The sequence below is a fragment of the Perna viridis genome, chromosome 10, assembly GCF_037379345.1.
Source record: "Perna viridis isolate PV_CMFRI_1.1 ecotype Kerala chromosome 10, ASM3737934v1, whole genome shotgun sequence".
Classification (NCBI taxonomy): Eukaryota; Metazoa; Mollusca; class Bivalvia; order Mytilida; family Mytilidae; genus Perna; species Perna viridis.
The window spans coordinates 3,748,681-3,772,674 of NC_142454.1; the positions used below are offsets into that span (position 1 = coordinate 3,748,681).

General features: G+C 32.4%; 1 protein-coding gene across 2 annotated transcripts; it reads right to left on the reverse strand.

Annotated features, from left to right (window-relative positions):
- Window positions 1-73: 73 nt before the first annotated feature.
- LOC148604185 (uncharacterized) lies at window positions 74-22,987 on the reverse strand. Of its 2 annotated transcripts, none has more exons than XM_088551146.1 (11): window positions 22,524-22,987; window positions 18,468-18,631; window positions 17,800-17,994; window positions 17,169-17,363; window positions 15,097-15,219; window positions 14,645-14,711; window positions 13,356-13,531; window positions 11,491-11,609; window positions 9,105-10,787; window positions 8,479-8,610; window positions 74-4,102 (listed from the first exon to the last, which is right to left on the reverse strand). In XM_088551146.1, exons 1-11 carry the CDS (start codon window positions 22,903-22,905, stop codon window positions 3,913-3,915), a joined length of 3,426 nt encoding a protein of 1,141 aa, XP_088407272.1. In that variant the 5' UTR covers window positions 22,906-22,987; the 3' UTR covers window positions 74-3,912. The 2 variants fall into 2 exon arrangements, with proteins under 2 accessions (XP_088407272.1, XP_088407273.1); XM_088551147.1 differs by lacking the exon at window positions 74-4,102 and adding an exon at window positions 7,566-7,629.
- Window positions 22,988-23,994: the final 1,007 nt, after the last annotated feature.

The following is a 23,994-nucleotide window of genomic DNA, read 5'->3' on the forward strand; positions in this document are numbered from 1 at the left end:
TACTTTCATAGTGATACAGTTTCATGATAAAGTACTTGTAAGGAATGACTTATAAATAACAACAAAGTTTTTTTCTGTCAGCTTTTATCTGAGCAATATAAAGCAGTAAGTAGCAAGTTGTTCTAAACATTTATGATGAATACATGTACATCTTTGTAAACTCCTTCAATTAAATAAAAGCAAAAGCAAAATAAAATTACAGTTTTTTTCCATAATAAATTAAAAACACAACACTTGTAAGCTTACTGCAAATGGAAAATTGGAATATATGTAATATATCAATAAAACTTTAATACAGCTCTCTATAAATGTCAGGCAGGTATAATTTATGCAGAAAATAAGTATAAGATACCCACCAAGTAATGGTGAAAAAAAGGGGGATGGTAAAATGTTTCAAAATTGCCTTACTTAAAAACTACATTTTGTATTTTGCTGAAAATTGAACATGACCTGTAATTTGTTGTACTAAACACTGTGCATAGTTTCAAAAAACATAATCATTGATCCATTCTTAAGCAATCATCTGGAAACCATTTGGGGACAGATAGATGGAGGGTATCATATAATACCTGCCACTTTGTGTGGTGAAGTGTAAAAAGAACATCATTAAAATTACACAACTTGATTCTCTGTCAACAATAATCAAATTGCAAATATTTTTCCTTTTTTTGGACATATAAGGAAAAAACATATCAAAGTTGTTCTTCTAAGTTTGACTTTTGTTTTAAACCTAAAAGCTCACTTGGCTTAAGAGGAGAAATGGTATTTAAATCCTAACAGATTGCTGGAGTTTTGTTCACTGGAATTGTCCCCTTGTTACTGGAAACATTCAGTACCATAACCATGTTATCAAAGTAAAAATTATTAGTGAAACAACTGATGAGTCATATAAGGACTGTGTATTATGAATTAGAAAACTCTAAAGAGTGGATTCTTCCTGTAAGTGGTATTGTTTTTTTTTATATATAGGTGGTATACAAAAGAGGTATGTTAGCTCTGAATAAGTCTTGAAAGGGAGATATCTTGTGTTGTCATGCTGCAATTCATTGTTAGTATGTATAAAGTAAAAAATTTTAAACTTTATTAATTTAAATATGGTGTAAACCAATGAATGTTTTCAATGACCATAAATACAAATGCCTGCCTGATTTTTACACAAAGCTGTACTTTAATGTATTGGTATATACTAGTACTCAAAACACAGTTTCTAACATTTATAATTTATTGATGTCAGTAATTGAATTTGGATTAATACTCGGAAAAAAAAAGTAATTAAATTGAGTTTGTATGTATTTCAACATGCAAAGATAGAAATATTTACATCTGACTCGACTATTTAGGGAAGTGAACATTACTTGTTTGGTAAGAAATAATTTAATAGAGAAACCTTCACTTCTATGATGTTCTCTCCTTACCATGTGTAATATTTTGTTCTAATAAGGCCAAAATAAACTATTTGTGTGTTTCCTATTTACCTCCAAAAACATTTATAGTAGGATAGGTAGGTAAAACATATATTTTTATTGCTTCGTAACAAAGAAATTAAATGGAAAAACAAAATTTAGATTTTTATTCTAAATCAACAATTAAATATTTAGGGTCGGGAAACAGAAAAACATAAAATTAAATTATTTTGGCCTTAAAGAATCATACAACTGTACAAACAGGTAAAAAGATCTATTGCACAATGCTATCTATTGGTCCAGTAAAAAGGATACCCACTTCATGTAATCTGTCATTCAAAAAGTATTGGTAATGTAAAAGTAAAAGTATGCACCTCCTTCTATGAAGAAATTTGATTATTTTTTTCTTATTTTAGTTACCTTTGTTATGAAATCCATAATTTCATGTTTTCTTTTTATCAATCTACATTGAATTTTGTTCTCTCTAGACAATAGTGAAAACAATATGAGTCAGTCTTCTAAGATCAATAGTAACCTTATCTTATACAATCAAGTCAATGTTTATTACTACGTTATATTTCTTTCTCTGGAAATAACATACAGAACAGAGATAAGATGGACATCATTAAATATGATTGTACAGAGGTCATGAGTTACTTAAAGCACCAGCAAAACAAAACCTAGAGGTCAACACAAGGTTAATATCATCAATAATTTACTGTGATAGTAATATTGTTTGTGGGGTACCAACTTTTTGTGGTTTTCAAAACTTTGTTCCAAATGAAAAGGAAATTTCCCATTAATTAGTATGGTAGAGTTGTCAAATCCATGATTTTAGAATCTTTGAATTGATAATTTTTCCCTGAACAACGAAAATTGGTACCCATGAATAAAAGTGCTTTCACAGTACATGATAAACATGAGATTCAAATTATAGAAATTTACAAATACACATAATAAAAACTATTAGTTTAATTAATATAAACAAAACTTTGATTTCACTAAGAAGAAATAAATAAAACATAGCCTATCAACACCAAGAATTAAATTCTGAGCAACATCATAATATAGTATTAAAGTCATAAGACAAAACACTTTCTTCTGCTCTTACTTCACAATTTAAGAACACTAACAAATGAATTGGTCCTAATATTTAAATAAGAGAAAAAGATCTAAAAAAAATGTTTTGTTCAATTTTTCACTTTCTATAAATTGGGCTTGGACTTCTAACAGCAAGCAACCCTAGGACTAGATTTAATAGGAGAACAGCAGAACTGCAATACACATACCCACCCTCTCTTATCAATAGGTCAAAGTCTTATAACACTGGTACAGAAACAATGGAAAAGGGAAACCAAGAGAAAACTTGAATAGTTGTATGATGTGTTATCAGATGCCAAAATACTATAACATTGACTGACACATGACTTAAACACTGCACAAGAATAATGCCCATATCTAAAGCAAAAATGTTCTGAAATTACATTTTGTCCATGAATTACCAATGTTTATATTTTTGAGAATCCATTGAAAGCAAATAATTCCATCTCTGACAAGATACTGATAATTAAAATGATTCTATAAAAACTTGGCTTATATCAGTAATGATGTTTTTTTTTCCAAATCTACAGTCAAAGACTATGTAAAGTGAAGCTGAACATTTATAAATGGCTGTTTTCAATCATTAGCTACATCACCATTGCCAAGGATAGGGTATGCAGGTAATTGGTTATCTTGCAGCTACATCTGATGTGATATGTCATGATTAAAAACATTTTTGCTTTTGTCAGCTGTTTGGACATAACTACTGGTATGCATTAAATAATCCAGAAATATGCCAAGAATTTGATAAATCATTGAACTTAAGACTTTCCAGTACTAAGTAAGTTTAGACTTAAATAAATCAAATTCGTCTACGGGTAAATCCTAAAAAATACTATCTGGTAAATGTTAGGAATCCCACAAAATATGAAGATTTTCTAAAAGTCTTCATGACTTAAAGACAACCTTAAATTCTGTTCTTTATAATCATGTAATAATTCTAAACATCATGCCCATTTTCATGAAAATATCTCATACTGAGATTTTCCTAAAATCCCTCCTCAACTCATATTTTGACCAATGACAATTGAACATGTGGATTTGAGGAAAAACTCAGAATTTAAGAAATTTTTTGGAATCTTTTTATGAAAACCAGGCCTGAACACAATCTTTATCTAAAGTCCTTCATTTACTTAGTGACACTTATAGAGAACACAGCTGTCATTTAAAGTTATATTAAACTTTTCTTTAAAAACTTGGTCCATATACAGGTAGTTTGAATGCCAGCACTTGATATTGCACATGAAATATGTATTCTATAGGCAGGGTTGATTCTAGCCCATAAATAAGTTCTACTTCTACAACACCATTCTTAAAAAAACATTTAAATCCAAATACAGTTTATCATTTTCATAAAAAATTCTGACAATTTCAAACCACCTTTATCAGTTCATACAGGCTTAAAATGTTATTCCTTGGCTGGTCCATTGAACAATTTGGTCCTCACATTTGGCAGGGTATATGTGGTGGTCAGTTTGTTCAGCGGGGTACGTGGACTACGGAACAGCAAAGAGCTATCATTCATCCTTGGTGTAGTTATCTGTGGGAAACTCGATGACAGATTTGAATACTGATGGACCCTCGCTGGACTTGGCCAACTGTTGGTAACAATGAAATATTGCAGCATATTATTTCAATGTATCTCAGACTAGTTTACTGTACACAAAGTTTTTATTGAACAAAAGTTTTAAAGGAGTGGATTTTTTAAAATTATTTTGATCTATGGAAAGTGCAGATGAAAAAACTTTCTGATTTCTTCAACTGTTGTATTGCTAAAGTGGATTATTGTCATGACTAAAAGTAAATAAAATATCCACTCTACAAAATAAACTGAACATTTAATTGCCAATGAGGAAAAGTGATCACAAGCTTTTGTTGAATCAAAACCATAGGACTTGAATTAATTTTATATCACTTAAAAAATATATCAAGGGATGGCTTTGCACGACTGAATTTTCAACAAAGCAACTATTAGTATTACTCCTACAACATGTAAGAGGTTGGAATCCCATTACTCTTAAACTCTGAGAAAACAGATTGCCAGACAATTTGAAACAACCTCTAGAATCAATGGAGTACTACTGATATGAGCAACATTGCTAGCAAAGCAGTCGTCAGGCTGCTGAATACCATCAATACAACCATTTGGGAGATAATTAAAGCATGATATTGTAACTGTTAGCTGCACAGCTTTTTAAATGATTTTTTTTATGATCAAAGTATGTATTACTGGAAATAAAGTCTTCTTGGCAACAATTTACTATACACTAATACCCCCTCAGCCTGTTGAACATTTGGGGACCAATGTGAAAATACCATTTATACTAGATACACTGTTTATGGTAGATAGACTAAGCACTTCTGACACACAATGTGCTGCCATTTCTAAAACACCCAACTCCCAAACAGAAATCAGTATTAATTCTTTTGTAAATTGACAACACAATAACAGAATAGGCCTAATATGACAATATGCACATCACCATATCGTAATCTAACACTTCACTGAGTTTCATAACAATCCTACTAGTTGTTAATGAAGAATTGTGGACAACGCATCTGTTTTGGTGAAAAATGTTTAAGTTACGACGGTCATAATTTCTAGAATTTTTATTCAAACATGAATTTCTGACAATATGAACATCTCAATGTGGTAATTTAATATCCCATTAAGTTTCATAACAATCCTGCAAGTCATTTAGGAGGAGTTGTGGACAATACCCAAAACTAAGTTTTGCTGAAAAGCGCTTAACTCCAATAACGTTATTTCTACAATTTTGGTCCAAACATTAATTCCTGAAAATATGAACTTTTCATATGGTAATCTAAAACTCTATTAGTTTTCATTACAAACTTGACAGACATAAGGAGAAGTTGTGGACAACTGGTCAGACCAAGTTTTGCTAAACAATGCCCATGTTCTAATCTTCATCATTTCTACAATTTTTGTCCAAACATAAATGTCTGACAACATCCACATCCTAAAAGATAATTTAACACCCCATCAAGTATCATAAAAATCCTCCAAGTTGTTGAGAAGGAGTTGCAAACAAATTATCAGACCAAGTTTTGCTGAAAAATGCCTGTTAACAGCCAACATTTCTACAATTTTTGTCCAAACATAAATTCCTGACAGTATGCACATTTCCATGTGATTATATTAAGCCCTACAAAGTTTCATAACAATGTTGCAAGCTGCTTACAAAATAGTTTGAACAGACAAAGGGATGGGCAGAAAGACAGACAGACAGATAGACAGTCAGACAGGGTGAAACCTATATACCTTCCCAATCTTGGTTTGTAGGGTGTATAACTAGAAGAATGAACAAGAGGCTCTCAGGAGCCTGAATCACTCACCAGGTTAAATTCTGTCTTTCAAGGGCAGTAATTTCAACAAGTTGTCCAAAAAGTTTGACTCAAGAAGACTTTTGTAGGACTTATTATAAGGATCATTTCCGCAATGAAAGTTTCTTCCTATTATAGTTTTCAAGATATTGGCTGAAAACTGTTAAAAAAAGAAAAAAAACTCCATTTTTCATCTGTCATGGGCAATAACTCTTACAAGGAGTTGTCTGACAACTTTGATCCCTGGAGACTTTTGTGAGCCTTATAATAAGGATCATTTCAGCAACTGATAGAATTTGGCTAAACCTTACAGCTTTGGAGATATAGGCTAAAAACCACTAATTCCACTTCCCATAGGCTTCTATGCTAATTTCACAATATTCAATGGCTTCTCTGGACTTTACCTTAACTTTAACCTGCAGAGGACTATATATCAGCATGATTCTACATATGTCAGCTTACAATCCTCAGAATGGCATGTGGGGTTAGCAGACTTGCAGTGCAGTACTGGTCACCGGAAGTGAAGGGTCTATAAATAGCATGGGAAATCCCAGTGTTTTCACAAGATAGGGGTATATTTAAAAATCATTATGGAGATTAGGCTTCACATCACAAGAAGCAAAATGCACCTATAAAATGTACAGAATGTTTTTCCTTTCAGAAACTGTTTAAATTTTTTAAATAAGATGAGAACTTTTTTCACAGCACTATGAGGAACAGGGGTAATTTCTGCGTAGGACTATTTTTGCGTACGTTCCAAATGCTCATTGGTTGAATTGGTGTTCTGTAACCTATATACGAAAAACTACTGTCTGACCCCTATGATCTATTTTTAATAATGATGCCCACGTTTTTCCACAGATGAATTCCCATACCCGATCTATGCAGGATACCCCAAGGAAAATTCCTACCTAGTTTGGTTCCAATAGGTCAAATAGTTTCAGAGGAGAAGATTTTTGAAAGAAATAACATTAAAAATAGCAAAAAACGTTGAGAAAAGGCAATAACTCCAACACGGCTTGACAGATTAAAATAAAATTTTGACCACATTAGATTTCATCATGCTGTACACTTAACCCTGTTCTTCAGAATTTGGCTAAACCTAACAGTTTTGCAGATATATGCAAAAAAGTACTGTCTGACCCCTATGCTCTATTTTTCAGTAACGGCAGCCATGTTTTTCAAAAATCCCCAAATCAGTTCAATGCAGGATATCCTAATAAACATTCAAACCAAGTTTGGTTCCAATTGGTCGAGTAGTGTCAGAGGAGAACAGTTTTGAAAAATTATTAACAATCACTATGGACGACAGTGGATGCCAAGTGATGTTCAGTTTTCTAATGAACTGTGCTACAATATTAAAAAAATCTTTCAAAGACAGAAAGGGGCTGAATTTTGTTAAACAGGAAGTAGATGTCAGACAGGTCTGAATATGGGACCCATACCTGATGCTGGATACCAAATATCAAGAGTCTTTAATTATTAGTTACTGAGAAAAGTGTTATGAAAGTAATTTTTCCATCTGCCTACCACCCATCCGCATGACATTCATCATAATATAACCTGATTATCACATGTGAAATTCAGTCTAAAAAGGAGATAGAACAGTAAGAACATTATAGGTTTATATCTATTATCAGCTGTTTCAGCAAGCTTATTATAAACATGTAGGGGGAATAATTTTCAGAATAGTGTAATATGCAATAATTAAGCAGGTTTCACATTTCATACTCAACAAAGGACAATATGACTGTCATACATACTCTTATTTCTTGAAAAACTGAAAGAACAGGAAGTCTTCAAACATAAAAAAAATTAATAAATCAATTCTCTCTTTGGAAGCAACTTTTGAATATACTGCTACAGTGAAAGAAAAATCTTAATCAAAACTCAAAGGTTTTTTTTCTCTTCTTGAATTTCAGAAAAGCAGTAATAAAAATGGATAAAAAAATGAAATTATATTAAACACACGACAGAGGTAGAATTGTATTTTTTTGCAAACTTAGCAAGACATATCTACCTACTAAAATTGAGGACAGTATGGAATTTATGAAACTTTTGTCAAAGTCAGAATATCTCCAATCGATTTCATATTTCAATGCACCACTTTAGTTCACAACAGAAAACATTTTTGAATAGGCTGACTTATAAAGCTTGAAAATGAAAACAAAATAAAAAACATATTTACTAGTTTAAAGTTACTTCTCCTATTTTACATTTTGAAACTTAAAATTTCATAATCACATTTTGTAAATAATTAATGGTAATATATTTACTGTTTCTGTAGTCTTGTATAAAAATGATTTTGAAGAAATAGAATTATATTATCCTACTGTTTGCCAGCTATAGTCTAAGTGTAATGGGGATCAAAATATAGCCAATATTCAAACTTAATATGAAATCGAATTGTCAGGAATGATAATGGTAAAACCATTGCTGTTAGTTAGAAATCTAAATAAGCATACATGTATATTGTATAGTAGCCAGAAATCTTCTAAATTCTGGAACTTGATGACTTGCCACTGTCCTTTATACAAACAATCAGCTGCATGTCTACCAAAATTGTGACATACACTTCGGAAAAATATCAGAGACTTCACTGTATTTTAAATGTGTAAAGAATACTAACTCATTTCCTGATTCCCTCATCCTTGAGGATATCAGTGACTTCCATCGATGTATGTAGGGGTACTCTGAACGACTGATAGCACTGTCTTCCATGGCTCTGTAAGCATCCAGGTCTGTCTTGGTCGGTAAATGCCTGAAAAACAAATCATTGTTAACTTTCAACTTGTGTATTAGTTTACTCTACTTCACATCATTGATTTTCAAATGACCTGATCAGTAAAAGTAGTGTACTTATTTTGTTTTGCTTACAGCAGTAAAGGACTATATGCTTTTGTACAATTTCTTTGTTGTTTTTTTAATCTTTGATCAAGTCAGATTTTAGTCAGTGACATCATCAGGTTTAAGCAAGACGTATTATTATTTTATACTTACACAGCTAGTATTTTACCTATCATGTAAAGCAACACATGAGATACAAATAGAGCATTTGGTTCTTATTTTCTGGTACAAATGTTTTTAACGATATTTCAAATAGTTCAATCTTTAAATGGTTTCTGAAAAGTAAAATTTAAGAACTGTGTGTGTATGTATATTGTCTCAAGTTTCATTTTTAAAGATTTAACAGTCTTGTATACATTCACATTTACTTCATATCACCATTTATTTATCTTTAGAAAGAGACCTTACCCATTGATAAAGTAACTCCTCAAATAAAAACAGTTCCTCACTAACAAAGCTTGCTTCATCTGTTCTCTAACAAAATTAAACTTAACATTTACAATCACAGCACATTCATTAAAGTTAACATCATCAATATTCAACGATTCACAAGAAGTCAATTTAAATGGAACACGTGGAAAAACTTTCATTTCCTGTAAGTTCATGTTCAATGGTACAACTGCCACGGCAGCACAGATCTCCAGTCCTTCATGCAAGTCAATTTGGCTTAAGTCGTAATCGATAACAAAATCCCTATTCCACACCTCATCCCCATATTTCATAAAATCAACGTTATCTAAGTTCATATTGGACTTCCTTCTTTCATTCACAGCCTCAAAAAGACCTTCAAAGACATTTTCTGGAGTTTTATTTTTGTTCATCTCAAATACAACATCTAGGTGTACATAAGTAGGCTTTTCTCTTCCACTAATCCTACGTTTTCTCTCTGGTGTCTGCAGCAATTCAGAATCACCTTCATCAGTGACATTTGCAGCCTGTTGAAACTTGCTAGTAAGACAATCAACCTCATTTCCTTGTGTTTCACCTTTGGTCTCATTTTCTGACTTTACTACATCCTTAGAACATTCATCCTCATCATTATTTGCCTCTATACTGGTCTTAACTTTAGTCTCATTGGCAGGCTCACTTTTTTCTCCTAACTCTGTGTCTGAGCAACTAGTATCATTACCTTCTGATGTCAATGAGGAAGACATGCTATCATTGGCCTTTTCTCTATACATCTGTTTGTCTTGACCAGTTGAGTTTTCTGTTCCCACCAATGGAGAATTCCCTCTATCTAGTTTTTCCTGTTTCAAAGAGACACCACAGTCTACTGGGGAGTCACTCCTTTCAGTATTCTCATCTGAAGAAGTTTCCTCCACAATATCTTCACATATCCTGTTTGGAATACTTCCATTACAGTAGGATTGCTCAGCCTTCAGGTCTTGTGGTTCTAAATTCTTGTTGATATCACTCTTGTCAAAATGTTCTGATATGGGATCCATAGCCCTAGGGGGAGAGTTAAACGGCTTTGATCCATTTTTGTCTTGAGCACTGTGAGCAGATCTCTCTCCCATACAAGAGCTACAGCTCATTGATCTTTTCTTTTGTCTTATTGATCTATCTAGAAGTGAAAGTTTAGAAAACAATGCCGTTAAGCATGACATTGGGCTCGCTGACCCATGAAAACTATCCTGCATAAAATCGCTACTGTCCATTGACCAAGTCATGTAGTTTTTACCATAATCATATATGTTATGTTTGGGTAAGTGTAAACTCTCTTCCATTTCATTTGTGGATTTGTTGATAGGAGAACTTGTGAAACCGTTGCACAAGAAACTATTTTCTTCTAAAATTTGTGGAGAAAGTGCTGTGTGTTGTCCTAATGAACCATTTATAGACTGGAATAGAGAAGAATTCAAAAACGATGAGTTCATTGGATTACTGCTTTGATTGGCAGTAACAAAACTGTCTTCACTATCAGATTTCACTTCAAGTTTGTCAATCTTTTCAGCAATACACAATGCCAGGCTTTGTCTCTGTAGGAAATCTTCAAACAGATCGAGACCATCCTCAGTGGTGAGATCAGCATAGGTTTGTAGAAATGTCCAGTACTCTACCCAGGGTATCTGGTATTCATGAGCAAGTTCTCTGGAAAATACATGATTATATCTTTTTGACAAAAAGATGATATCATGGAAATCTTTTAGTTAAATAAAAATGTTTTGCTCAAACCTTTTGCCTCTAATTTTGACATATATTTTATATAAAATATCAGATTATTTTGTTTCAATTTAGTAATAAATCATGGAAATTCTACTTATTATTGTAATACCACAAGTTGGTCACTATGTCATGTTATTTCATCACGGGCGATAGTGAGGAGTTAAATATTGACATAATTGGCCAGTCTGTATAACAATAATTAAACTGAGTTTTTGTGATTTATTTTGACTCGAATAGGACTAATTTCTTCGTATTTTTTAAAGACCAACCTATGTGTAGCATGATATGACAACTGTTATGGAGCAAAGTTCTGTTGTGATGTAGGCTGTGGTCTAAAGACCTTTGAAGCATATTGTATTTGAATGCATTTGAAGCACATCATATTAGAATACATTATAAGTAACAGAGGCACTAACGTAATTTACTATGCTTTTACAATCTGATCTGATTGATATGAAAATTTATAATGTAAACTTAGACTTGTTTTAAAAAACACATTCTTATGTATCATGACATGTATAATTAAATATGAGACCATCAGAGGTAAGATATTGTAAAACGTCCTGATAATCTAATCTAAGAAGAAAAACTGATTCTAATTATACATTGGTTATCTCCCCTTACACACCTGCCAATTCTTTCTACTCCTTTATCACTATCCTCCCTCTTTGTAAACACAAACTTCCTCTTTACATGATCTGGACTGTTTGATGGAGGTGTTGTCCATCTCTTGAAGAAGTGCATGGCCTAAAAATATATAAGTTGCTATGCATAGCAAATGCTTTTGAAGGATAAACAGAGTATCTCATTACAAATGAAAAAGAAACATAAGCTTTATACAAAAAACATTTAAGAGACTAAAAATGAAAATGTTCAAAACACTTTACTTTTTTCAATTTTGCAATATCATAATTTAAATGTATCAGAGAATGCAAATAGCTAAAATAAGTTTTCCAACATCCATCATTAACTTCATTTATAATTTTAAAAGGCTTCTCTCGTATGATGTTTACTTTTATTTAATTATTCGCCAGGACCCGGTTTCATAAAAAAATATCAAACTGAGATTTTCTTCAAATCTTTGATTTTCTCCTCAAATCTTCATTTTCAAGTGATTTGATTGGTCGATATCCAAGTGAGGGAAGGATTTGAAGAAATCTCAATTTGATTTTTTATGAAACTGGGCTCTTAGCCTATGTATCATTTATTCATTTAGTAAAATTTACTTTCTAATGTATTAATGAAATACCAACTTTTCTTCCTTCTTTGGTATTAAAGTTAACAGTTCATTCTTACTTTCATATCAAAATAATTTTCATTGCTAGATAGCAGAGTGGGAAACCACCGCTCGCCAGCTCGCCAAATACGAGTAGATGTGTATTTTGGCGAGTTCTCATTTGCTTACACTCATCAATTTGGCGACCATCATTTGATTGGCAAGTTCCAAGGGAAGTTAACCAGCCAACAGGTTATTTAGTAAAACATCCTTTAACATCATTAAAACATACATTAAAAATATGTTCCCTACATTTTAAGAAGTTTAGCTTGAATATGTCAAGTGAATTTTGGCATGATACGTACAATTTTATTGACTTGTAAAGTATTGTTTACGATCTGCTATTTTAATTTCCGGTAAATGGGATTCGCCAAAACCTAGGCGACAGTCCTGATCTTATATTAGTATTCAAACGAAATTATCTTGGTAGTTTAAGATTTGTTACCTTGCAAATTAGTTGTTTATTGTCAAAATAAAAATGAACAAGAAGAAAATGATTTTCTTGTTTCATAATGATGAATCTGTTGAAATATAATTTTATTTTTTAAATATGTATTCAGAAATGGAGTACTACTTTTGTTATTGTAAAGTACATGAAAAACTTAAATGGGAGGGAATATTCGAAAATGGAAAAGTTACTGATAAATTTAAAAACAAATGGAAAGATAGTTGAAGAAAGAAAAAGAAAGGCAGAAGATAGTCAAATCCAAGAGAAAACAGATGATAGTACAGAAAAAAAAAACAATGGCTAGTTGAATTTATATTTGGCTAGCAAGATCAATATTCTACTAGCCAGAATGGCAAGTTGGGGAAAAAAATGGTTTCTCACACTGAGATAGTTTAAAAAATCAGTGGTGTTACATCTATTCAATGTTTGTTTAACAGTAAAATAGATATGTCTTCTTCATTGACTATAATTACTATAGGTAAGTTGATAGTAAATTTTTAATGTGATACAAAATTTTTAATGTCTGCAGAAAGTGCTACAGAAAAACAAGTGGGAAATCTAAATCACTAAATATATTCTGAAATATGGATAAATGGTGATTTAGATGCAAGTATAGTGTACAATAATTTTCATAATACAGAATTTGCTTTCAAATAATAGACCATATCCTACTAAACTAATTTTATAGTATAGTGTCAATGGAAACACTAGCAATACACAAAACTAAAAGTGAAATAAAAGACTTATATATATATATATATGTGCATACTTTAGATGGAGTCATGGGACCAGCACAAGCTTTGACAGCCATAAGTGGATCTTTAGGACTCCAGGAACTAGTTGGCACATTAAGGGGAACCTTGGAACTGTCAGGTGACCAAGGCTGACCAATCATAGGCTGTGTTGTATTGTCTTCTGCTCTTAACAATGGCACATAAAACTGACCTGGAAAAGCAATAAAATATGCACAAAACTAAAATAAAAAACTATTTAAGCCAAAATTGCAATGTTAACGATGACTAAACAGTAATCTAAGACCAGAGCTGAGTGCCACAAAACTTGAAAAAAAAGTCTCAGAATATTCTTAAGTATTTGTGACATAAAAAATCTTTTAACATCAGCTGTGGTTACTGTTGAGAATATTCTCGGACTAGAATAATTCCTACATTTCTATACTCAACGTCAGATGTTGCTTGATATTGTTCTGAATTTCTATTTTTGTAATATTTGCGCTTCGGAACTAGTTGTCTTGTGTTAAATTGACCTATGTCTAACAGTGGGCAGTACTCACAGGACATTTCTGCACTTTAACCAGCCAATAAAAATTCTTATGGAAAAATCCTATACAAAAATCTGCCATATTTCTACGGGACTTAGTTTTGTTTGTAACAATTAGGAGATCAGCAGTGAAAACCGTCAGTTTCCCCCCAAATCGGATTCATACGTGACAAACGGGCAATACGTCTGAAAAGTTAGAAGGTACCAAAATGCATGCTGGAATCATTGGTCTTTACATAAACCACATAAAATAAACAACATCTCTGTAGCAACTAATCCGAAAGAAAATGGCTGACTTTGACAATATAAATATTGCCATTAAAATGTACAAATTCAACGGATTCTGATGATTGACTTCATAGAGAAATATTATTTCGTTATTTCAATTGTGTCATATAAAATTAACATTAAAACACAGGTAGGTGACAATTAACATGTTTGTTAGCCTTTAAAAAATAATTATCGTTGATTGTATCCGACTTGACATCTAGTATGGTGCCCTCGTCAGAAGAATGTACAAATGAAGTTACGAAGCTTTACCTTTTAAAAGCATATTTTTGTGTTATATTTATAAAGATTGTTATCATATATACTTGGTGTTTTTTGGGTATTATATTATGTAGTGAGGAAACAATTCTATGATGTATATGTAAGTTACTAGTGTTCATCAAATTCAAAATAACAGTTATTTTCCCCTTTTTTAAACCAATCAGTGTAGTATAATAATATTGACTATAGTGATACTAAATAACAACCGTATGGTACATGGTTAACACAAACCCTCCAGTAAGTCTTTAATTTCAGCTTTTTGTTCTGCTGTTGGAGTTTTAAGTCTACTGCATATTACCTATAAATGTAAAGATTATAATTACAAACACAAATTATCTGTATTGTACAACTCTTTGATGATGATACTTTTCTGTATTGATGTGAATTTAAAAGATCCTACATTTTCAATGGCAAATAGTCATGTAACAAAATAACAAAACTGGAACAGACATGACATATCTTCACTTTTAAATAGACTACTTCTAGCAAAATCAGTAACAGATTTTTCTATCATAAAAATGACAATTAAGACTCCAGTTCCTCTGAAAACAGAGTGGCACATGACAATGAAGGCATGTGGTGAACCCCTCTACTTTAGGACAGATGGGACACTGTAAAACTGTACTTTACTGATTACTTTAAAAACACTTTGTAAGAAGAAAGTTCTACACTGATTGACTTACATCTCTTGGTGTTTCTCCGTATTTATTTTTCAGGTTTTTATCAACCTTAGGGTGGGAGGCTAGTACTGCTACAACATCAGTGAAACCAAACTTACATGCAAAATGTAATGGAGACTCACAACACTGAAATGATAAAATCATTATTTAATTGTAAAGTTATGGAGAACTAAAAATCTGTAACCAATGCTCACTAAATAATACCCCCTCACCCCGAATGTATATGGTCAAAAGATAATTTTGGTTATCATACAGGAAATCAATGTCACTTCAGTCTTAAATCAAATCATAAAATATTTAGTACTTCTCTGTATACGAATAAGACAAAATGTGTATAAGATACGGCACTTACGAAATGCACAGATTTTATTGCATTATCCAAGTATTTTTACCTCATAACACCAAAACATTTGTAAAGTTTGCATTCTCAAGATTTTGATAATGTGTTAACTGTAGTAGTGATTTTTGAGTTACTTGTTTGTTAAATTACATGTTACCATCCGTTTTCTGACATTGTAGTCGTAAGAAGTCAAACAAATTAGATACTGTATAACTCAACAGTCAGCTTAAACTTGGAATCTTAGTTTCTATTAAAACAAGAATTTAAAAAAAAACATGTACTGAACTTAATACTCTGAAAATGCTACATTGAGTATTTTGATTGGCAAGCATCACTTTTGTAGGAAAGAGAAAGTTTGCTTTTCAATCAATGGTAAACATTTTCTACAATGTTCACAATGAAGAATTATACATACATTTCAAGAGGAATTTCCAATAAAGCTCCCAAAAATTACATGTGTTTCCCCTAACCATACCTACCCTAACTTTTTTGTGCCTACTCTAAGTTGTTTTTGCCATTTTTTTACAAGTAGTTTTAAAGTCTGAATATGTCTCCAAAACAAACCAGTCAAAAACTTTAAAAATAAAAAGTTTGCCTACCTACCAACCCTACCTTTTGGAGGACAAGTATTTTTTAAAATTTTTTCTCATTGCCTAACTGTTTGACAAATCACGAAAAAATATATAATGAAACCGAACAAATATAAATTCTAACACAGTTTAATATAACTAGGAAGTTTTTTTGACTGGAATAATATTTTTATTCATTATTTGTCATTGTGATTTTCTATGTAAACCTAGGATGCTTTTCGTTTAAGGAATTACTGTTACAAATTTTCTATCTTTGAAGAAATAACCTCAATCACATGGTTTACAATAAATAAGATGCATAGCAGATTATTTTTAAGTATGCACCAACGGGCACCAAGGTTATTTCAAATACACAGTAAAAATATAAAAGTCATTTATAATTTAATTTTAGTATAAAAGTTCATTGAGTGAAGGTTGATGATGTCACAGTCATATACAAAATTTGATCTATGAGATGATGGACAAAATTCTTTATCCAATCATAAAGTGTGTTACATCTGAAATTTGATTAATCCTTGGTTTTTAACAGGTGAATTACAATTATTTGACTACTACCACAGTGGTACCTATCCTATGTACCAGATTAACTCTTCAGATAATTACTACCACAGTGGTACCTATCCTATGTACCAGATTAACTCTTCAGATGACTACTACCACAGTGGTACCTATCCTATGTACCAGATTAACTCTTTAGATGACTACTACCACAGTGGTACCTATCCTATGTACCAGATTAACTATTGAGATGACTACTACCACAGTGGTACCTATCCTATGTACCAGATTAACTCTTGAGATGACTACTACCACAGTGGTTCCTATCCTATGTACCAGATTAACTCTTTAGATGACTACTACCACAGTGGTACCTATCCTATGTACCAGATTAACTCTTTAGATGACTACTACCACAATGGTACCTATCCTATGTACCAGATTAACTCTTTAGATGACTACTACCACAGTTGTACCAATCTTATGTACCAGGTTAACTCTTTAGAAGTAAAATTCAGACGTGAATCTGCTAGATTGTCTAAATCTGAAGTATAATTTCAGTGAAAATGAATGTTAATGGTAAATTCTGGAAAGTTGGTATGTACTCATACTGGTTATGTAATGCAACACAATATCATTATACCAACCCCTTTATCTGGTGTATTTAGATATAGATCTACAACAAAGTTAATTCTATCAGTTCTGGTAGTCTCAGTCTCCTTTGTATGTCCATACAGTTTATCAAGGAAACTAGGATCCTCCAGGATGTCAAAGATCAGCTGACACACCTGGGGCTGGTTACTCTTAGCAGCTATGTGTAAAGCATTGTATCTTGGTCCTTCCTACAAAAATAAAGAAGACGGGGTTCAAAACTTTTCCTTGTGTCCTAGTATTATCGAACTTCTAGATTCTTTTTCAGCCAAAGAAAGTAATTTTAAGCAGGTAAAATACATTGTATATATCATGTACATGTATTTTTATGTTGCAGATCTGTCTAACATTCATTATCAAAATTCATGACTTTTATTTAACAAAATGTTTCAAAGGATAAATATTTCCATACATTGAAATATTTTAAGAGTTATGTTATATTTTTAAAGAGTTTGTACTGCTCATTTTCATAAAAGGTCTACACATGAATTTGGGTTCCTACATCTTATTTCTTTTTTTTTTTGGTTTCCATTGTCTTTGCTATATCTTTTCCCGTGGCTTTCCATTTTAGATATTATATATGTTGTTTTTTTTTCATTTGTATGAACTTCATGAAACTAATCAAACCTGTACAATCAATGGAGTGTCAGCACTGCTTATCAGAAATCTGGGATTTTCCCATACTAGTGTTTCTACTGTAACACAATCCCCTTGTTCAACAGCCATTCGAAACTTTGTTATTTCTTGAACTTTAGGTGCCTTGTAAGGGGAGCTTTCAAAAGATACTCCTGTTCCAAGAGTAGATATGAACCCATCAGTAAGCTGAAATAAAAAAGATATTGGTTAAGGGCAACAATAAGTCAATTATATAAGATTTCAGACAGTTTGAGCAAAAAATACTTCAGACATTTCACAAGAAATCAAAATAACGGGGCTCTATGGCACAATATTTGTTACGCCCCTGTTTTGATGATTTAAAATAAAAAAACAATGACAAACAATAAGGTCAAAAGGTCAACATCCAAAAAGGACATTTTTTAAAATACTTTAACATGGCATTTTAAAATTATCATCAACATAGTATGATGTGCTACAGAAGGACTGATGGAGGGACGGGCATATACATTTGTAAATAGGCAAAGAAATATCAAAAATTTTTAAATGACTGCAAATCTTGCTAAATGTACATGTACATGAATGATTGACAGGTGAGTTTACAAAAAAGTGTAATAAAACATGTACATGTACCTGCTCTGCTCTAAAATAAAAACCCTGATTTATAATGTTTCTGTTACCTTTGGAGATGTGGGTTTCCATGGTGATGCACAAGGCTCATCAGCAGAGGACTGACTGAATTTTCTTGCATCAGACCTCGACTTAAAGACCTTAAATCTTGCCCCTGAAAACTTCTTGACTGCTTGTAAAGCAAGAACCTTGTCTGTAAAAACTAAATTTTCTTCTGAAAAGGAAAGTTAAGTTAATGAAAGGGAAATTACACCAAATGTAATTGGAGAAGTACTGCTGGCTAATGCAGATGGAGTGTCAGTGAAATTCTACATGTATATACATGTATGTAGAAGCTTGAAAAATGTATGGTTCAAAATCCTTCTGATGAAAGTGATGAATTTTGGAAATGACATATGCAAATAGGAAGTAAGTATTGGTTGGCTAGAAGTTTTTATTGAGAATGCATGCTGAGAATGTTTGCCTTTTCTTTTGTGCCATCAGTTACCATGCCATCTTTTTGTAAAGCTGCTATTTGGAGTTATCACTTTTCATTTTGTTTATTAACAAATGTAGGTGAAAATATTTTATGTTGCCTTTTTTTGTTGTTATCATCAGATCCCTAGACTAATAAATCTATTCTATGTACACACATAGTTCCAGTACGTTTTTCTCAAGTCCTGCGGCAGGGCTTTTTCACTGTTTTTATAATTTTTCATTTTGCTCTACTCCATTTTTTTTCCTCCATAGACATCTTTGATTCCCATTATTACTGCCTTTCTGTTAGCTTTAGTCTATAACTAGTCTGCTTTTCGTATTAAAATACTTTTCTGCTATGGTTTTTGTTCCTTTCATGGTCAGCAGTGCTAAAAGGAGGCATAGTTTCAATTTGTTAACTACATTGTAACATGTACATGTTCTTAAGTTCTGTCGCCTGTAGTAGGCGTTTTAACAATTTGTTCAAGTGAGTAATCATTGTTAATATTAATGCATTGATCATGGAGCTGCCTAAAATTATTATTTCAATATTCAGATCTTACTGAGAAGGAATCTGTTTCTGACAAAAAGATTATAAATGGTGATTTCAATTTTACACATGCACATGTATTAATAAATTTAATTTCTTTACTTTTTACTTGTATTTCATCACTTTCATCTTGAACTTGACATGTTTTCCCACAAAGTTCAAGATATATTTTAGAGGCGTCGTTTTTCTTTTGCTGCAGTGGCAGTTGATGTTATTTTCGTTTTATTAGTATTCTGATTGTATTTTGTTATTTTTTATTATTTAAATATGGCTACAGGTACTTTCACCTTTTTATCGTTCATATCTACATGTACTTTACTGGTTTGACTACTATGACATGTGGCAATTTTATGCTGCTGTTCATATTATAATATACAGGAGGTAATTAACCATTATGGAAACGTGAGGTTAAGCCACACTATAAAACCTGGTTTAACCCTACCAATAGTGAATACCATTGAAAACACTTTAATACAGGGTTTTAGCTAGGATTTTGAGGGCATTAGTCACTTTTGCGTAGAGCACAAACGACATATTATGGGCAGCAGAATTTTGTAAATAGTCAGTAGTATCATCAACTAAAGACATAAACACTCTTAATATAATCATTTTAAGTTTACAGATACTGGCATAACAATAAATACAATAAATGTTACAACAAAATAACTGTTATTTTCTATAAGAAATATATAATAGTTACTATTCGAAAAATAGTAAAATAGAAATTTTTTTTACATCATGACAAAGCTTTGATGCATTCAGTCTAAAAATAGCTACTATTTGACATAAGCTACTATTATGGTATGACCTGACACTCAACTAATAAGAAAAAATCCTCCAGTTCTTTGCCAAACGCCACACCTCAAAAGCCCTCTTCAACCTTAAACTCCTCAAATCAGAAGGATGGAGACAGATCTTTAGAAGAGAATTGATTGATGAAACCTTGAACCTGTTCCTAAGATAGGTCTTGATCAGATAGTACCTACTAAATCCCCTCTCAGTCACCAGAAGATAATGCAGAAACTGGGCAGATAGAAAGGAGGTTGGCCACATTGTCATAGTCAACTGTAGAATGTTGCACTCTGTAAGCGGTTGCTGCGTGATATCTTACTGCTAGGTGGTAATTTTTAAGTGACCTTTGACCCCAGATCATTAGTAAAATTGAAGATGTAATAATCATTGTGATTTCGTTTCAAGAAGAAAAGAGAATCGTACAATAAATATTTTTTAATTATATATGTTGCAAAGTTCATGAAGAGTTTGTTTTTATATGGGAGTAAAATCGGTCGGTATCCATTAAAGATCGAAATCATTTAACACGACTAATCCTTAAAATAAGGATATATATGAGTTATATTTTAAACATCCTTAAAAGCAGAAATGTCTCCAGTCAACTCGAGGCTTTTTTCGGTGGTCGAAAACGACTGGCTGTAGTTGAGTGAGAACCCTGGGATTATCTTTTGTGGTCTTAATGATCAAACAATTGATAAATTGTTGTTATTTTAAAGGATTATTAACGATGCACATATCAGGGATGCCAAATTAACAACAATAGAATGTATTTCACACCTGGTTGACCAGGTAATTACCAAGCTTGGGATCATAAACTTGTCAGAGCGTAAGGCCAGGTGAAATTATGTAATTTTTGATTGACAGTTTTTCACATTTTTATTTAAGGTACCAAAAATTTATCTGAAATACTTTTTGATGGAATTTTATTATACACTATTCAACTTTTACATGACAAAAACGATCTAAAACACTTTCGTCATTTACGAAATCCTTTCGTAAATGGCGAAAATGATGAGTGCTAGCTAAATCACGGAATGTACCTGTACCATGAGGCCAAAGAAAAATGAGTCTTGGTTCCCCCCAACCTGACCAGGTTTCTTTCAACCTGCCCGGTTGTTCTTTTTTTAAACATTTTTTTATAAAAAAAAAACAGTAAAAGAATCTGTAGGGTCCTTTTTCTGCAGTGTCGCCGATCTTGGTCACCAAAGCGCTTCCATTCATGACTATACATGTATCTGTTTCTTAATGTGAAGCTATCTTGGCACCTTGAATGAAGATTACAGTTCTGTGAATTTGGAGAAACCTACAAATGCTTTATCCAGTCTTTCCAAAGGTTCAGTATTTTTTTTAGGACAATCGGTCCTGTGATGACATACTATTTCAGGACAGAACCAAGTTTACCTTCCATTTTGACCTGAATCAAGAATGACTAATGTAAGAAATTTTTTTACCGGTCTTTTCACATTTTTACCATCGATATCCAACCGTCTGACGAACCTATGGAAAGACTGCTTTACCACATCCAGAATGGTGACCGGCTTTCCCAGTGCCAGCATTCTGGCAATCTATCTGCATAAAGCGAACGAGGTATGGCTTATGCAAAAACTTAGCCAAAATTTTTACAGATATTCATGGGAGCTGATTTTTTTATGACAAGCTAAGTAAGGCAATCAAAGCAGGTCCTTATGAAAAGCATTGAATAAAATTAAATGAACACAGCTGTTTTCTTGATTTCATGCATGATAATTATCTAATGTCAAAGCAACCAAGATGCTATTAACACAAAAATAATTGTACACGTACACAATAATTGAGTTCTTCTGACAGATTACAGTAAAGATAGTTGTTAGAGTTTAATGCTGCTTAAGAGTGGTTACTCCCCAATAAAGGTATGTACAGCATAACAAAATTACAGTCAATGATAACATCTTAACATTTCAGAACTGCAAAGTGTTATACCATTAGAGTGATGGTCAAGAGAATCTCTTCATTTATCAAAATGCCTCTCTTGTTGCTCAAAAAAAAAATCCCTGCCAGCCTGGTCATATATTTTCTTCCTTGTTAGGGGAAACAATCATTTTTCTTCTACCTGGCGGAATCATTGCAGCGATTTCCAACTTCCTGGTTTTTATGGATATCGCCATTTGATATACACACTTTCCTTTTTGACTATTGCCTAGATATAACTTCCATTTAAATTAAAATACAATGTAATTAATGAAACGTATGACATGTTACCATGTTCATATCCAACCACAAATAGTCACAAATACCTACAAAACAAAACTGACTATCTTTGATTTCTTACCTTCTACGACTTTCTTGTCAATACCCTGTGGAAGACAGACCCCAAAGAATGCTGAAGGTTCATCTGAGCCTGAGGTTGTTGACGGAATCTGAGCCTCAGCTGTTTCCTTGCAATGCAATGAATTTTCCTGGGGCTTATTTTGAGAATCTTCATGTTTTGGGTTTACAACAGTTTCTGTGTTATTGTTGACTTTATCATTTTCTTTCGCCTCCTCTGTCGAAAGGTCAGGATGCTGGATTTGATACAGGCGTTTTGCCAGTCGTTTTTGGAACAGATTCTGCGTAGTGCCAGTGATTGGACCTACTTTTTCACCGACTTCAATCAACTTCGACCTTAGATCTTTCACAGACAACTTCTTAACTTCGTCTAAAATGTCATCCATCGCAGTAAATAGGGCCTCTTCCACATGCTAGTTTGTTTACAACCCACATCTCATTATCAGTCAAAAAACTGCTTCCGGTTTTGAAATTGGCCGACGTCTTTTATTAAAGAGTTTTTGACTGGCTTAGCGTATATAAGGAGTATTGAAAGCGGGAAATATAAAAATGGATATTAATAACATTCTTTTGATTACCGCTATAACCTTGGTTCCCTTGATTACTATTTAAGTACCTCGAAAAAAAATTCATATAAAACTGTTTACAAATTGGATATTATTCAATTTAAGGAATAGATACTTTCACTGGTTATTTTGTCTACATTTTGCTGACAGGAAATTTTCCCGTACCTTTTCAGTACTAAATTCTTGGTCCTTGGTCAAAATAATATATATAACTGAGCAAAAAAGATCGACTGAGACATATTTTCCCGCTTCGTAAAACATGAAAGTAGATTTTCTTGGTATATGTAAGCCGACAATGCTTACGTTTTCTACAAATTAGAAATAACATCCTTAAGGGTCTTTCCTTATTGTCAGGTCTTTGTCCCTGGATTACATTCTTTTGATTACCGATATAACCTTGGTTCCCTTGATTACTCTTTGATTACCGATATAACCTTGGTTCCCTTGATTACTCGTTTGTAGTCTTTTAATGAACAGGTATTATAGAATATATAGTATATTGATATGATTTATACGTAATCATCTTTTAACCAAAGGTAGATGGTAATAAAATAATGATAACAGGTTTTCCGTCAAACACCAAACAGTGATTTCGAATGACAGAGGTTCATGTATAATATTTTGAAATAATAATTGATGATTCAAGTATATATGTATATAATTTTAAAAGGAACAGAAAGGATATTATGTTTTTATCAGATTAAGACACCTAGAGAACCAAATTAAATATAACGAGGATATGTACGGTGTAGATGTCAAAGAGACAACAACAACTCTACCGGGATATATTAATATTCCCGGAGTCGGATCTAGACGTTAATATTAAAAAAAAAGGTCCTATACCGAAAAGTATAACCATGATAGCAGAGGGTTCCAGACTATCATTTGCTTACTCACATACGTGGGGAG

What these genes read in the sequence shown, in the direction of transcription:
- LOC148604185 (XM_088551146.1), bottom strand. Translation starts at nt 22,905, where the DNA reads ATGGATGACATTTTAGACGAAGTTAAGAAGTTGTCTGTGAAAGATCTA. An exon ending in ACGGAGAAACACCAAGAGAT is followed by an intron (nt 14,712 to 15,096) that starts GTAAGTCAATCA and finishes TTACATTTATAG; the next exon opens with GTAATATGCAGTAGACTTAA. An exon ending in ATGAGGGAATCAGGAAATGA is followed by an intron (nt 4,103 to 8,478) that starts GTTAGTATTCTT and finishes TGTTACCAACAG; the next exon opens with TTGGCCAAGTCCAGCGAGGG.